The 17,084-nt window shown below is 35.6% G+C and overlaps 1 protein-coding gene across 2 annotated transcripts in view; it reads left to right on the forward strand.

Moving 5' to 3' along the window:
• Positions 1 to 15,978, forward strand: part of PLOD2 (procollagen-lysine,2-oxoglutarate 5-dioxygenase 2) — a 60,192-nt gene extending 44,214 nt beyond the window's left edge. Inside the window, exons 11-20 of one of the 2 annotated variants that reach the window (XM_068405882.1) lie at positions 4,925 to 5,029; positions 6,346 to 6,471; positions 7,663 to 7,804; positions 9,016 to 9,078; positions 10,452 to 10,565; positions 10,967 to 11,032; positions 12,028 to 12,132; positions 13,045 to 13,191; positions 13,408 to 13,533; positions 14,580 to 15,978. In XM_068405882.1, the coding sequence (XP_068261983.1) occupies positions 4,925 to 5,029; positions 6,346 to 6,471; positions 7,663 to 7,804; positions 9,016 to 9,078; positions 10,452 to 10,565; positions 10,967 to 11,032; positions 12,028 to 12,132; positions 13,045 to 13,191; positions 13,408 to 13,533; positions 14,580 to 14,735 (1,150 nt within the window). In that variant the 3' untranslated portion in view covers positions 14,736 to 15,978. The remainder of the gene's footprint in view (positions 1 to 4,924; positions 5,030 to 6,345; positions 6,472 to 7,662; positions 7,805 to 9,015; positions 9,079 to 10,451; positions 10,566 to 10,966; positions 11,033 to 12,027; positions 12,133 to 13,044; positions 13,192 to 13,407; positions 13,534 to 14,579) is intronic. The other variant, XM_068405883.1, reaches the window with a different exon arrangement.
• The last annotated feature ends 1,106 nt before the right edge of the window (positions 15,979 to 17,084 follow it).

Raw genomic sequence — 17,084 nt, forward strand, 5'->3', positions numbered from 1 at the left:
AGTAGATTTAGAATTAATTTGGTCTCCTCACTTGCACATTTCACACAAAAAGCCCATTTGTCTGAAGCAGCAAAACAGGCTTCAATTAATACAGCTCAGTGCCTAGTGATAGAATAAAAAAAAACCCCGCTAACTTAGGCATTGGAGGTCTGGTTTGTTTTCAGCAGAATGCTTGTGAGTATATATGCAGTTGGGTCATTTTTCTCCTTACCTCTTTTTTTCCCTTTTTGGCTCAGTAAAAAGTGGTGATCAATCACAGTGAGGTTCTCAGTAAATGAGACTCTCTTGTGTCAGTATAAATGTGAGAAAATAATATTTTTTCATTTCACCTATAGCCATGCAGAAAACCTCTGTCTACTTTTCTCATTCACGTAATAATTGAAGCATTTACTTTCTTGCTTCTTCTTAACATGGAAAGCCCTCTCCTGCACTTGTGAAAGTTGGATAGGTGTTGGAAAGGACCCAAAATAGTGCAGTAGGTAAAGACTTGTTACAATTCAACAATACTGGCAAACGGGGGTTTGCAGCTTTCCTTATTATGGGCTGAAACAGAATAAAAAGAAAGGAAAATAAAGTAGAATAAAGAGAAGGAAAGTTTAGCTGCGTGTTGTCTGACTGTTTTCTCTGCATGTACATCCCTTGAAACCCTAAAATAGGGTTCCATGTCTTTTTTTTTTTTTGCCTTTTTCTACAAGGACTATATTAGAGTTCTTACAGTTTGTTCTTTTTTCTTTAAGAAAAAACTCATTTGTGGTTCTGCCTTGTTTGGAGATGAGATTTCAGCCAGCTGTTGCAGAATTTGTTATGACAGAAAATTTAGAGTAACAATATGAAATATGGGAATTTGTCTAATTCGCTTCTCTGAGGTTTTATTTATAAAAAGCTTTTTTTCCATGACCTTTTTTCCCCCAGTACTTAGAGACTTTAGTTTCTTTTTGGGGGGATTGTTTTTTCCCCTCCCTCAAAAATATTGGTAATAGAACTAGCTAGTATTTTTCTTGAACTTCTTTTAAAATGTGGTTTACCTACACTTTTAATGGGAATGTGCACATTTTAATGAAAGTTTACATTGAAAGCTTTCAAAAGTTCAGGAAGAATAGTAGAGAGATCAGTATCAGTTAGAGAGCTCATTGACCTCACTGTTGAATTTTGAGCTCAATTTGAGATCTCCTGTGTGCTTCTCAAAAGTGATATTAAGTCTGTCTCCGAGCTCCCATTGGTATTGGTAAATGATGACATGGACACAGGAGGTCTCCCTTTCAGTCCTGCGAGTAGGGCAAGTATCTTGGCTGTGGTTAAAGGAAGAGCAGGGATTAAATCCGTGTCTCCCAGATATCAAGTGATTTCTGTTGGAGACTTGGATTTTCTGGAACTGCTTCTCCTGAACACTTCAGCGGTTTTGGGTTTCAGCCTCAGATGGAGGAGGAACGTTTTGAACTTTGGGTGTTGCAGAAGAAAAACAACTTTCCCACCCATATCTGATTTCAGTAGCTTCCAGGTGTGGTAACTGTGGTAACAATACGTAAGCCTGAGATGCAGAAGTAAACATTAGTGCTTTATCTGTTTTGTGGCTACATTTGTTTGTTTTTAGTGATGGGTGATAAGAATTTCTTTATACTGTTGTGGTTATCTGGAGACGTGCAAAATGTAATCCTAAATGTCAGGCAGTGTCACCCAATCTTTCAGTCAGTGTTGCAGACTTGCATTTGGGGCACCTTTTCTTTCAGAGGTCTGTCAAATGGTGTGTGTACTCTCCCTTTGGACTCACAGTCCACATTTGGAATTGTATTTCCAAACTGTGAGGGGTATAAAAATGACGTTGATTAATTGCAAATTCAAACTATGTCTTTAAAAAAAAAAAGTGACCTAATGGTAAAGAAATTGAGTAGACTGTAAACAGCTAGCCCCTTGGGATACCTCAGTGGAAAGTTTGATGAAGAGCAGAGCGGTGACACTTTCCCTTTTCAGATGAGGTCACTGTTCCAGATGGGCTCATGGTTCGTAAGCAAAGTTAAACATCACTCTGATTACAAAGTACTGCAAACTGATCTGCTGAGCTTCACTTCACACTTCCAACAAAAAATCTTGGCCTTCTACTAAATTTTTGTTAATTGTTGCACTGAAATGGCTTTAAGTTATGTACAAAAAATATAGCTTTCTTTTCAACATTTGGTCTTAGTTTATAAGCATGTGGAGTGTAAAGCAAGTAGGTTAAAGGTTTTAGGCTTTGAATTTAGATGAGGAAGTATATTACTATACATACGAGTATTGCTAGAAAGCACTTTCCACTTGTTCCTTGCTGTGACCTGGATGTACATAATAGTTGCACATGTAATCTGGGATTTCTGCATCTGGAGACGTTAGCATACACTGAAAGAAGATATCCAGGATTACTTTTATTTCCTTGGGGAAGGTACTTGGTAACATTGAAAGCCTAAAGAGAAGATGCATGAATTTCTTAAGAGTAGGCTTGCTTTATTAATTTCAACAAGCTTTTACAACTCTTTTTCTGGGTATCTGAAACTGTATGTATTTTGTGGAGATTTTTGTTGGTGACCTTAAAGTGCAAAGGCAAAACTTACACTTCACATCTGACATGGTGACTTGTATCTGGACATGCAAGGAGAATTATGCTTTAAATATCAAGTTTTGCCATTTGGTGATCCAGTCTTCAACGCCATATAGAAAGAAATAGGGGGAAAGATGAGTCAAAGAACAGTCAGAATAGCAGCTTTGAGTTTTGGCCTTATATATATATGTATATATACACAAATATAAATATATATGTATAACATAAATACAGGAAGGCAAAAGTTGAAGGATCATACATTTTGAAATTATGTAATCAATTTTCCAGCCATGTTTGCCTACAGCTACACATAAATCTGTTCCATTTGTTTTTTCACATTTTTATAATTAAAAACATTAATTCCATTCATATTTTTATTAGCAGCAAAAGGTTTAGCTGCTTTTGGGAAGGTGCTGGCCTGTGTTGTGGCTGGAACCCTGGGCTGGCATCAAGTCTGTTGGTCTTTCCGGTTTAGTTTCCTCATTAGTAGAATGAGGATAAAAGAACCAAGTATTTTTGAAAGAAATTTAACATCTAATGTCAAGTGCAATGTAAAAGTCAGGTTACTATTAATAATTGTAATTATGCTAATGATAAAGCTACATGTGTACTACAGTTCAGTAGTTGTAAAGCTTTGAACAGAATAGGCTAGTAATGGAAAATGCCAGAAAGACTTAATTGATGGGCTGTGTTATGGCCAAAATAAAACCTGCTGGTTTCAGTTGGGGCAATTATGCGAGAAAGTGCTGATTAAGGAATTGCTGTCATAAAAACATGTATATGTAACATAGAAAACTGTCAGTGAAGGAGACGTTAGTTAAAGCAAAACCAGAGACTGACCAAAGATTTAAACTATGGGGGTGTGTCCAAACACAGTGACTTCAGCAGTAGTGGGAAGACCATTTCTGTCATTTTGTTATTTTAAAAATTTGACTCAAATCATTACTAGATCTTTAGTGGTCAAGTTTGAAGAGAAAGGATTGCTTAAATTTATGGAATAAAAAAGCTCCACCTTCTACTGTGATTCTAACAAAGTCATACCTCTAAAGTCCTTTGAGCAGAAGAAAGTTTGAACAAAGACCCAAAAGGTGCTGATAAGTAGTAATCCTTACGGGAAACAGACCAAACGCTGAGTGAAGTGCTGTGTTAGGTAGTGGAGGGGAACGGAGGAGGAGCGGGCAGGGAGCTGTGCCAGCGGTTGCCTTGACTTGTACGTAGCCAGTCACATCCACCATTTGTCAGATTTTCTGAAGTGGCAGATCTTTTCCTTTGCAGAAAACAGTCACGAACAATCAAATCATGTGGAACTTAAACTAAAACTGTGTTTATAGTCATTTTAAAGGAAGAAAGTAAAATAATTTTAATGTTTCAAGCTGTTACGATAAAATTAATGCAAGTTCTGTCAATAATAGTGGGGAAAATAGACAAAATCAATACTACCATCTGCATGATAGAAAGCTACTGCTTGTTCCACTTCCTCTAGAAGTACATTTGATTTACTATAATCTCCTACTATTCTTTTGGTATAGGAAAGCTGAATTCACTGTACTTGGATCTTAGACTAGCAAGTGTACCCTGTCAGAAACATACAAATGTAGTCTGTGTATCTTACTTTTATATTTATAGTAGAATGTGTCTTCTGCTTGGCTGACACTTTCTCTTGAAAGTGTAGGAATCTATGCAAATAATTTATTCTGATAGAAATAGTGTATGCAACAAATCCAGTTCATTTTTCTAATTTCCATTCACCGCCTGTGCAATTGTTTTATATTTCTCTTTGCCAACTGTGTTATTCTTGTAGTTCACAAGAAGATTAAGAAAAGTTCTTTAAATATGTAGTTTTTTATACTTTTTGTCTTACACTCTCCATAAGGTTTCTATTACTATTCAGATCAGCAGATCACATCTGTAGCATCTTTGCCCAAAGGCAGTGTTACAGCCACATACGGTTACTTACTCGAGAAGCTTACTTAATAAGCTCATACTTCACTATGAAGCGGCTGTACTGATATCCAGCTATATAAATTAGTGGCTTGATTTCCCATGCCCACTCTGTTTTCCATTAGGACAGCACATAGTAGCTCTTACTGAACTTGGTAAAGGTTAGAGATCACTTAGTTTATGAAAAAAAAAAAATGTAAAGCATCTGATCCGTATTTCTAAACCTTCTTTGTTTATCATACTACTGTAATCTAAAGACACCTTTCTTTTACTATACTACACTGCAGAGGGCTTTGCATGCAACGTATAAGTAGAGCACTTGGTTGTGGTTTGGATTTTTTGCCTTTTTTGTTTTGTTGTTTGTGAATCTTTTCTGGACATGTATGAATTAATCATTCCTTTTTGTCTTTTTAGGGACCTTTGTCGCCAGGATGAAGCATGTGAATATTACTTCAGCATAGATGCAGATGTTGTGCTGACAAACATGAAAACTTTAAGAATACTGATAGAACAGAACAGGTGTAGTATATCTCTTGATTTTACAGAATTTCTTCCAACTTGAAGGGATTCTCTGGGGCCTATCGAGAGAAAATAAGATCTTGTCTGTTCTTGTGGAGTTAGATCCTCTTTGTTTACCTGTGGTATTTGATTGCCGTAGTTTATAATGGGCTTGGAGGCCAACAATTCACAAAGCATTTTGCTTCTGTCAAGCAACAATTCCTGGTGTGAATTTCAAATGCTTCAGAGTTCCTCTGAGGAGAATTGTATGGTGTAAGCAGGTTTTATGAAATGAATTAAGATTTCACTGACTAATGATTTCAAAGTTGGTCACACTCAAAATGTTAAAAAAAACACCAACCCCAAATAACAACAAAAAAAAAAACCCAAAACAAAACCAAACAAAAACTCTCTAGAGTTTGTTACTCTAGTATTACCGTATTATTACTTTCTTTTTAAATCATTGATGGAATAAAATAGTGGAAAGGTATGGGAGATGAAGCATCTGTAATGACCAGTTTCTCCTTGTATTAGTATGATCTCTTAAGTTATACAAAGCTGTGACTTTAGCAGCAGCAGCAGCAGCTTTCAGCAAACTCGGCCCGCTGTGAATGCTGTGCGCTTTACTCCTGTCAATTTGTAATTTCCCATGTTAGGTAGGTAGGTGGTGTTTGCCTCATCATAACAAATCTGGGAATCTCAGGTGTATCATAGAAAGGTAAATTATCATTGTTATTTTGACCTACTAGCAAGAAGGGATAGAGCTTAAGTAAAGATGTGGCTGTCAGTCCTTTCTATTATATTCCTTGTAATATTTACTGTTGTAGAAGGAGGCTAAAAGCCAGGTACACTAGGTGTAAGAGACAGAAGCTTTGCAAAATGTATCTACCAGTAGGCACCCTCTGAAACAAAGTGCCATTTTATTCTTTTTATTCTGGTCAACTTAGATTTCCCCTTTTGACTCTACTGAATTTTGTGTAAGCTGTCTCACTGTGGTTTGGGGTTTTTTTTGTGTGGTTTTTTTTTTTTTTTTCATGTCTTTCACTTTCTGATGCTTTTTATCATTATGCCATGGGCAGTATTTTTTTTGCTTGACTGAAAATCAAGTCATCTCCAATTTTTACGAATCTTTGCTTCTGTTACACTGATATTGTTTCTGGGCAGTGAGTACTTAGATGCTGTTTCTTCTAGCTTAAGTTCAGAATAGCTGTTCCGAGGTTTGACAGTCATTGGTATTTTAACTACACTATACTTCAACCTGAGGAAAGCTGGTATATTTTGATGTATTGTCTATGTATAACAGTTCATATTTTCTTATTCAATATGTCGCTTCACAGAAAGATAATTGCTCCGCTCGTAACTCGTCATGGAAAGCTTTGGTCCAATTTCTGGGGTGCTTTGAGCCCAGATGGCTATTATGCTCGATCAGAAGATTATGTTGATATTGTCCAAGGGAACAGAGTGTAAGTAATTGTAACATAATTTTTAAAGTCGAGGCACTCAGTATGGTTATTAGCAAGATATTCTTGCATTTTCATGCAATCTGGTATTCCTGAATAGCTTACGTTAGTTTTATTGTTTAGCTTTTTCTGTTTCATAAGAATGCATCTGTTTTCCCATTTGCTTTTTCCCATTCACAGCTTGAATAAAAAAGCAAAGTGTTTAACACGATGAGCTGGCATTAGTAATGGGCATAGTCATTACTAGTACCTGTCTGATTGTGTCTGGTTACTCTAGCAGTACATAATACAGAAAATGGCAAGACAAAGTGCAAACCCAAAACTCTGTATCCCAGGAACCTCAGTCAAAAGAAATTATTGTTGCATTCATAAAATGACATCTTCATCTCTTTAGGGCAAATGTTTAATCAACTGAACAAATGTAATTTCTTCATGTGTTTCTTCCTGTGTATTATGTCAGATATATCCTAAGGAGCTCTTGAGAAGTACTTTTGTCACATAGCCTTTTGGGTTTGTCCTTCCCCTAAATGAATGTGATGTAAGTTGTTCTAAGCTTGACTTTCCCATGTGGTGATGCCTTTTCATTGCCCTGGAAGAACAAAACGGTCTGAAACAGACTGACTGATTGAATAGGACTGGCTTGTTTTCAGTTGCACTGAGAGATGTGCTCGTGGCACTGGGAGGGAGGAAATCTGCAGAGTGAGCATTGTGACAGCAATGCTTTTTTGTTGATATTGGCCCAACTGACATAAATACGTGGCCTGCTGTGGTCCGTGGGTATTTGTGTGAGGAGGTCAGACCAGCTGTGGGAAGCGTTAGTGAAGTCTTTAAACTCACTTAAAAATCTGTTTTAGAATTACTTTGTCCATCTGGTAGTGTAGAATAATATTATAAGAGTTTGACTGATTGCCTGAACTATGGAAACATGAAGTACATTTGTAGTTAAAACTCTTTGGAGAATTTGACCTTCCTATTTTTATAACAATACTTCATAAAAGTTGAATTACTGCCTACGCCTACGTTTGAGATGTCCGCAATGTCCAGCTGTAGTTTTTCAAATGTCTTGGGAGCATTTCGGCTTCATTTCCATGAAACTTGCGTAGTCTTGTCAGCAAATACAGAGGTGCTGATTTCACAGAATAGGCAGCAAATGAGTTTTCATGGCTTTAAATTATTTACGTTTTTTTTTTACAGAGGAGTATGGAATATTCCTTATATGGCTAATATATACTTAATTAAGGGACAAACTCTCAGATCAGAGATGAAAGAAAAGAACTACTTCATGCGTGATAAGTTGGATCCCGATATGGCGCTCTGCAGGAATGCCAGGGAAATGGTAAGGTGTATCTCTGTAACAGCTTGCTTTTAAATACACACAGACTTCTTTGTGTCCTGCTACACTTGACTGCTTCACTTGATTGATCTTGGATATTATATTTTTACTTCTAATTGAAAGTACTGGCCAATTTTTGTGACATAGAATGTTTTAGGTGTAGTTCTTTAAATTGTTGAGAAAAGAGGTTTTTGCAAGCCCGGTGCACTGGTGCACTGACTGCGTGGTGGTTTTTATTTAAATGCACAGAAAATTCCTGTTGAGGTTAAAAAACCTTCCTCGATGGCACGACCTCAACAGGATGAAAGAGGTCTCAACTTCTCTGCTGTATATGACTTCAACTTTATCAATGCATTTAGAGCATCTCTATTATGCACATTTTTATACAGTGTGAACCTTCTAGCAGACTAAGTTGGAATATTTTGCAGTTTTATATTTAAGTAGATACATATTTGAACTAATGACAGGCAGTTTTGATATAAAAAGCCTAAGTGATTTATGAAGTTGTGAGAATATTCTTAGGGAGCATGAACTACTCATTATTTTTTCCAGATAGATTAAAACTGTATCAAAAATGTGTTACTTGCATTAAGCTGTAAGTAATGAGAGAAAATGTATTTGTACTGTAAAAATATGAATGTGTAAATCCACATTTCTACTGATATTTACACTAGTTTCAGCACAGAAACAAATAAGACCTAAACCAGACCTATTTCCAGACACTATAGCATTGAAAAATAATTTTGCTGAATTGAACAAGAAAAGTTGGCAAGTATTAATTTTTTTATTCCCTCATAACAAGGCATGATCTTCTTTGTACTGATTCTTCAGAACATCCCCATCCAATTCTGTTGTATTCAAACCTTCTCAGCATCAGTTATTGCAAACCTGTGCCTCCCATGCGCTCATTAAACTAATCTGACTGGCTTATCGGAAAATTGCTTTCTCTTTTCCTCTTTCTCAGTCTGTGCTGTAAGATGGTCTGGTACGTGCTTGTTTTTGTATTGCAGCAGATAAGAAGGGGCTGGTGGAAACAGCTTTGACATGCGTATTATGAGCTTTGCTTGGAGATGCATGTTGTCTGTAAAGGCATATCAGCTTTTGATCAAAGGCTGCTATTTCCCTAATGTAACTATGGAAACCTAATAGTAGTCGGAAAAAGAGAAAGAGATTATGTATCAGAAAACTGATGTGATGATTCTCCTTCATTTTAGACTTTACAAAGGGAAAAAGACTCCCCTTCTTCGGAAACATTCCATATGCTCAGACCCCCAAAGGTGTTGCTTTATTTTTTTTTTTATTCATTAGTTACTATTACGTGCAGTATTATTCTACCACAGGAAGATACTTCTCCTCTGTCCACTTACTCTAATGAAATACTGCTCTAGCTTTCTATTCAGTCTTCTAAGGTTCATGTTTTTGCCAGGGACAGGTTCTTCATGACCAGCTCAAAATGTCAGAGAGGCTCGTTGTTTCCTGAGGGAGGTTTCTCAGTGCTTCTGAGGTCAAGGTGTGCTGAAGCTGTGCTTCCGTAGCTAAAACTGTTTCAACAGTCCAAGGAAGGACTAAAGCTCAAATCACTAGCAGGTCAGCCAGGCCCCCTTGGTGACCACCCAGGGCAGTTGTGAAATCTGTGTCATTTTTAAGCTGTTTTTCTTGACCCAGACCCTCCTTATTCTCCCTGCTGCAGCTATTTTATGATTCAGTAAGTGCCCAAAACTGGGCACATTTAACCTAATTATGATCTTTCTAACAGTTAACTCTTTTTCAGACAGAAACAGACAGAAATACCAGAATATCTAAATAAGAATGTCTTCATCTGTTGCAAATCTAAAAGTCACAAACACTTTTGAAATGAGGTTTCAGTCTGAAAAACAGTAAACTAAGAAAAACTCCACAAATCCTAAATTTCTTTAAAAAGAACTATTTTCTGCTACTATTTCTAATCAAGAGAGGTTTGTTAATATCTTCTGTTAATAGCTTGATAATAAAGCTGTATCTTACCACACTTGATATCTTGCATATATTTTGCAATGTTTGCTTAGGTGAACATACTTCACAGTGCTCAGCTGTCTTGTACCTTGATCTGAATATTCTTTTATGCTGTATTTGCCAATATCTTTTTATTTCAGGCCAATTCACCAGAGGATCATGTAGTGAATACTCTGAAATAAGTTTCTTGTTCTGACTTCCATTAGCCCTTTTATTGTTAGCTTATTCTTTCAGTTTTTAATCAGAAACTAAACCCTAGATGTTGGTTTTCTTGTATGAGTATTTTCAGTTTGAGAACAGGTACTTCCAGTGTGTCTGCTTAGGTTTTCTGGAAAACAAATCAACCAACCACTTCTGGTTTTTCCTTTCTATAACTGTATGTGGGTTTATGTTATGAACAATATATGTTTTGGTTTAATGTGTTTAGAAAATAAATTCAACTAAATGCTTGTAAAGAAGAATTTATGAACACTAGCTGGTGATTAGAATCAACCATTTGAAAATTAAAGATGCTAAATGAACAGTGTATGTATAATAAGTATGTACAAGTGTGTGATATATTTTATGAAAGTGCAGTCATAACAAACAGACTTTTTAAGAACATCATTCTTGTTAAGATGCACAGTTTTGCTAATGACTTTTTCTCTACTTGGTATAGGGTGTTTTCATGTACATTACCAACAGACATGAATTTGGAAGACTTATTTCTACAGCCAATTACAATACCTCCCACTACAACAACGACCTCTGGCAGATATTTGAAAATCCTGTGGTATGCATCTAATTATTGATAGGTATTTGAGAAAATTGTAAAGTTTATGTATTATAAAGGGCTTGGGATTTAAAGACTTTACATGGAGAACACTTGTTTATTATGCACTAAATATTGGCTTTGTACTAAAAGGTGTTATCTACCACCCATTTAAGCAAATGACAATGTATCATATCAACAAGGCAACTGATGACCAGAGTAAGGAGTTGGAGATACAACCCTGATATAACAGGTTTCACGATTTTTGGCATGATGAGAACCAGTTCATTTATGGGTATAAGAAATTGTTTCATTGTTTCCAGTGCTTTCAGTAGAGAAAATGAATAGAATATAAATTACTTTTTGTCACTGATAAATTCATTTGTTCTATTTTAATGTTTTAAAATAATTTTCTTTTTTAGGACTGGAAGGAAACCTATATAAATCCCAACTACTCAAAGATCTTCACTGATAATATAGTAGAACAGGTGGGTATAAGTAATCTTCTTAAAATTTGTGGGACTGACTGATAATAAGTTGGCATACAGTAACTATTTCCATGCAAATGCTGTTTTGGTCTGCAGCTGAACAGCTTTTTGATGTTTTGGATCAGAACTGAATTTTTGCCATTTTGAAAATTAGATGAGAAGAGTCCCAAAATAATTGCTAGATTGCTGAGAATAATGTAGCTGTTCAAGTAATTGCCGTCTCCAAAATACAGATGAATTTAGCTTATTTATTTGAACTAGTTAGTACCACTAGCAGAAGGCCTAATAAAATTTCTGTAGCAGATTGCTGTGTTTTCTAGTATCTACTAAAGGCAAGCTCTTCTAGCCAGTTTCCTTGGGGTGTGCCTTTCCCTATGGATTCTCTTAAGGTCTGACAGTCCTGAATCCAAGGTGAAGCATTTTGCTGGATATGAAGAGGTCTTCTTTTTGTCTGCCTGGCTGTTTGCTTTCATGCATCTGATCTGGACAGACTACTTCTAAGACGATAATTGTCGTGCCAGTGTTGGATGATCAGTTCTGTGACAATCAGGGACAGTGATTTAATGAACTTTGCTTCCTTAAGAAGCTGGGATAAATTGTTTTTGTATTTAAAACAATGTTAAGTTTTAAATTGTTTTTCTTAATAACTTGTAATGTAGAAGATTAAGGCTGTTACTTAGAGCAACCAAGGCGCAGAATATGTGAGTACACTGATGCAGCTGTTAATGCTGGGTCATGGCTTACAAGGTAGCTCATGGTTTCTGCTCAATTCTGTGAGAATGTGCTTGTGGATCAAGAAAAAACTTAATTATTTACATATGTCTGAATTATGGCTCAGATGAGAACAGCTGGTATTCTTTAGTGACTAAGAAAAGTGAAGATGTCCTTTTTTAGCAGTTGAAAATAAAAGATAGATGTTGAAGCTTAACTCTGCTGAAAGAGATGAATATAGTTCTTTAACTTGTTTTTTGTTCATTTGTTTTTTGCTTTTGTAGCCATGTCCAGATGTGTTTTGGTTTCCCATATTTTCTGACACAGCCTGTGATGAATTGGTAGAAGAAATGGAACATTTTGGACAATGGTCTGGTGGAAAACACCAAGTAAGTGTCAGCCTATATAAACATGACCTTAATGAGTGAGTACCTTTATGATAATAAGTCACAGTGTACTGCAACAAAGAAACATTCCAACAATCGCCAGTGATCTGAGACATCTGCTTCGTGGTATGAAATGCTTAGTTTAGTCTACTATGTCGCTTGTTCAGTAGATTTTGGGACATTCTTCAATTAACCTTGAACTAGCAAATTCGAACACTAACAGTGGTGCAGTTGTTGTAGTAGTTACCTGACAGTTATCCAAGGCTGATCTTGGATAGCTGTTGATAAGTGTTCAGAGAAGTTTTACTCATTTACCTCTTCAGTACTAATTTGTCAGACTTGTCCCCCCTAAGCAGTTACCCACAAATGTCAGGAGCTATTGTGCTTGTGTTTGCAGAAAGTTCAAAGTATTCATTAACTGCTGCTAAAATTGGAGGAATGTTTGTCATACTCAAAAATGGTGGTATCTTGGAAATGAGATAAATTACAGTCATTCTTTTGCTGCAGGGAGGATCCTCCGGAAAGATTTTAACATACTTTTATCTTCAAATTATTTCAACATTTATTACCATGTCAAGTTGAGGCCCATACTCTCTTGATCTGATATAACTTCAGTTGCATCTACATCTTGATAAATAAAACCATTACCCCAGGAAGCCCTTATTTACAGGCAACACATCCAAATATTGACTCACCTTTTAACAAACTTCCAATTTTTGCTTATTGATAGCTCCGCAGTTTTTTTTTTTCCACAGCAGTTAGTTGTGGAATTACTGTACAGCAAGCTCACATATGCCCACTAAAGTGTTGCTTTGTTGCAGTTTTGTGATTCTGCAGGTTTCAAATAAATATTTGTAGAAGTGTCAGAAGCATTCCATGACCATATTTCAAGGTTATTTATGGTGTTTTCATTAGGACAGCCGTATTTCTGGAGGTTATGAAAATGTCCCAACTGATGATATTCATATGAAGCAAATTGGACTGGATAATGAATGGCTGCATTTCATAAGAGAATTCATTGCACCAGTAACGCTAAAAGTGTTTGCTGGCTATTACACCAAGGTATGTTTTTAAAATTTTTGCAGATAATTACTGTGTGGCATGAGTAATTCTAAGCATTTTATTGAATATACCCTGTTTGGTTTGGAAGTTTATACATGATGTAGCGGTAGTTATAGATGAATGTTGTTGTTAACTTTAAACAAAAAAAATCCCCAAGAACCCTGTGTGTGACTTGGAAGTTCACATGTTGAAGTCTGAATGTATATTTTGTTTCAGGGATATGCTTTATTGAATTTTGTTGTAAAATACAGCCCTGACAGACAACGGTCGCTCAGACCTCATCATGACTCCTCTACATTCACAATCAACATTGCTCTCAACAAAGTAGGAGAGGACTTTCAAGTAAGTTGACAACTTGCTGACTCCTCAAAGTCCTTTGATTGTCTAATATTGTTTCCCAACTAGACCCCAAATGGATATACTTAAAGACCGTGTTGAAAAGGAAAAGATGTGTGTCACAAATGGAGTTATATTATTTCTTGGTGTTTTTTGACAAGTACTAAATATGCTCAATTGCAAGATCCAGAACTGTTGATGTAGTCAGGATGAATTGGTCAAAATGGTTTCAGATGGTGGGGGAGAAGGGGTTTAAAGAAAATTCAGAGGTGGTAGCCATTTCATTTTTAACATTTCTGAAATGCTTAGTTTCTGTACAGTGAAACCCAGTTTTTCAAAATACTTTAAATAGTCTCAAGTTGACTCAAATGACCTCTTTTCTTCATAACTTTTTTTAATGATTCTTTTTTAGATTTTCAACTCTTGTTCCTGTGGTGTTTTTTTTTTTTTTTCCTGAGATAAATTATTTTCTACTCTGATATTGTTTCAAATAACAGTCCCCAGAGTACAGAGATAGGCAGGGCAGTAGCAGTAGTATCCAGCTTTGACTGATAGATTCACAGACTGATATTATTCACAATCCTACTTAACATCCTTAAGTGTGTTTCTCAAACTGACTACTTTAGAAAACACACCTTCAGTTTGAAAGCAACAGCCAGATTAATTTATTTAAGATTTGTTTAAATGCTCTCCTGGATAGGGATGCAGTCCTGGAACAGGGCCTGTGAACATCATTTCCTTCTCCCTGGTATCCTCTACAGTAAAGTTATTGAAGAGCTGTTTGTCAGAGTTGCTGCTTGAATGAGTTGCTATCCAGGGAATGCTAAAGCAAAGCAAGGGGAAATTTTTGACTGCAAATGCATGTCTGTTATGTATTGCTCTGAAGATGGTGTCATTTAAACAACCTTGTTAGTAGGGATAGTAAAAAAAAATATTGCTAACAGCCTGTTAGTAATAGCAAAATATTTTAAGTTGTGGATAAATAAAAAGGAACTTACTCAATTAAAAAAGAAGGTAAAATGCCTGGGGTTTTGTTTGTGTTTTTGCTGCAGGGAGGTGGATGTAAATTCCTTAGGTACAACTGCTCCATTGAGTCTCCCAGGAAAGGATGGAGTTTCATGCACCCAGGAAGACTTACTCATTTACATGAAGGACTTCCTATCTTGAATGGCACAAGATACATTGCAGTATCATTTATTGATCCTTAATTTTATTTTTGTTTTGACCTCTTCAGCAGTGTTTTGATTCTTTAAATAAACATTTATTTATAGGTTTCTTCTGGAAGATGGTGATGAAAGAAACTTCGAGTTACTGTTCCTAGACAGCAAAGTTACTTTGGGCTAAAAGAATGAAAAAAAAGAAAATGTTCTAAAATTGTCGAAGGTTTCTCAATATCTGATCTGAGCCTTGAGTCACAAAGTAAACATGTCCTGCTTGTTTTTCCATTCTGCTGTCTGAAAGAGGAGGTAAGGAGGGAAAATGGAAAAGCATTTTATAATGAATCCATTTCTCTGAGAAAAAAACCCAAACAACCCTAGATACAAAATGATCTGAAAAATTTATTGTGGTTTTCATTCAGTAAAGTAACGCAGCTAAATTTTTTGTGGTGTGTATATTTGGTACCAACTAATTCAAAACCAAAGCATAAAACCAAAATCAAATGAATCTTGTATACAGTTGTTGGGGATCAGCAATAACTCCATATGCTGGTATATACTAAGGGAAAACATTTCAGTAGCCTGTTTTCTTAATTAGTTTTCAATACTGAAATGTACACCTTTAGAATTAAATAGGATTAAATAATTTAACTAGGAAAAAATGATTTATCATTTGTTTTAAAAACTCATCGTGTTGAAAATTTACTTTTCTTCACCAAGTGACCTTCATTTAAAATGAGTTATTTTTCTAAATGTGTAATTGAACCCAATTGATACTGGAAATTTGATGTTTATTTTCAGAATGTTGGTAAATTTTAATAATAGGATGTTTTATAAAGACAATTTTCTACTCTTAAAATTACTTGAATTTTGTATCAGGAACGTGAAATTGTAGCAGTCTCTATTTTAAAGCTAAGGGTCTTCACTTACCGTTTATTTTGAAGAAATCAGTTTAAAATATTCCTACTGTATCTACTGTTTGTAATTTAAAGAAACTTGAAGCAAACTATCTCAAAGTCTACTGTGCCAAAATGCACAATGTGTTGGAAAAACTTGTGAAAAATAAAGGGTAATTTTAAAGTAATGAAACAACTTTTACTTGACTGTATTAGGTAGTTTCTTTACACATTGCCATTATTCTTATGGAAATTATATTTATGGATGAATATTTTTAAAGGAGTTGTAGATATATTTAGTTTGGAGGTTTCTCTAAGTGTCAATACTTGGCTTATTTACTCTGTTACTATTGAAATTATTTCTCATGTGAGTTGGTGCCTGTGTACATGACAGAAAGTGCATTACACTTTCAGAATAACCCCAGCAGGATGGATGTTTCTTGTTTTCTGTACCAACCTTCTTTTTTTTATGTAGAGGCTTTTTGATGATCAAAACAGTAGTTCACTTTTTGCCTGCTAATATTTGAAGAAACTTTATATCACATTTCCTAAACAGAAGCCTGATTTGGAGCTGAAAGCACTGAGAGGAGTTCAAAGATTATTCTGTTACCGAAAATAAGCATGTCTGTTTATTTCCCTGTTCTGCTGTTTTGAGGAGTCGGTTGTAACCGTACTTAGTTGTGCTGAAGCAATTACATCAAAATGTGGTAACTTCAATAATGTACTGAAGTGGGCTGTCTTGAAAAGGAATGGCTTTTCACAGGAAGTTCTTTGCTTTCTTTTCATTTCTCTTTACACTGTCAACTTTTCTCCATTTCAGGCTAATATTTGGAGGTTGATATTTCCCTGACTTTGCAGCCATGAAACACCTCTGCCTTAGTGAGTGTCTCTATATATGTAGCCTGTGCTTAGGCAGACTTTATAGATCAAAAAACCTTCAGGCCTTCAGAATGAAAGCAGCCTTTGTTAATCACCTTTTTCAGCATTTGCCTGTGGCCTCTTAGGCTAACACAGAACAGAATAATATTTTTATCTCTGGATCAGTTACAGACAGTTTACTACTATGAGGAGCTTTCTTGGAAAAAGTCACAAAAATACAATCCTGTAACAGGGGAAGTTCTTTTGCAGAATTTTTTTTGCATAACTTGTATTTTAATTATGCATTTTGTAGTTCTCAGTCACATTTGATTTTTTTTGTGTATTTTTTCCCCACAACATATATATAAGGACTTGTCGTGAATTTCTATGTTTGCATCTATTAATTTACTCTGTCAAGTAGTGCCTTGTAATGCTACATTTACTATGCTGCACATTTGTTGGAAGGAAAAATGTGTTTACCATGCTAACGTTCCTGAAATTTTCTCCTGTTATTTTTTCTTTTGATGAAGTATTTGCAAAGGCTAACAACTACCTTTCAGGTAGATGGCAACATGTATGGAAGTGTCCTCATTAATTTCTTAGAAACTGACAGATAGATAGAAAAAAGTTTGTTCTTAACAGTTCA

Source organism: Nyctibius grandis, chromosome 8 (genome assembly GCF_013368605.1).
Source record: "Nyctibius grandis isolate bNycGra1 chromosome 8, bNycGra1.pri, whole genome shotgun sequence".
Classification (NCBI taxonomy): Eukaryota; Metazoa; Chordata; class Aves; order Nyctibiiformes; family Nyctibiidae; genus Nyctibius; species Nyctibius grandis.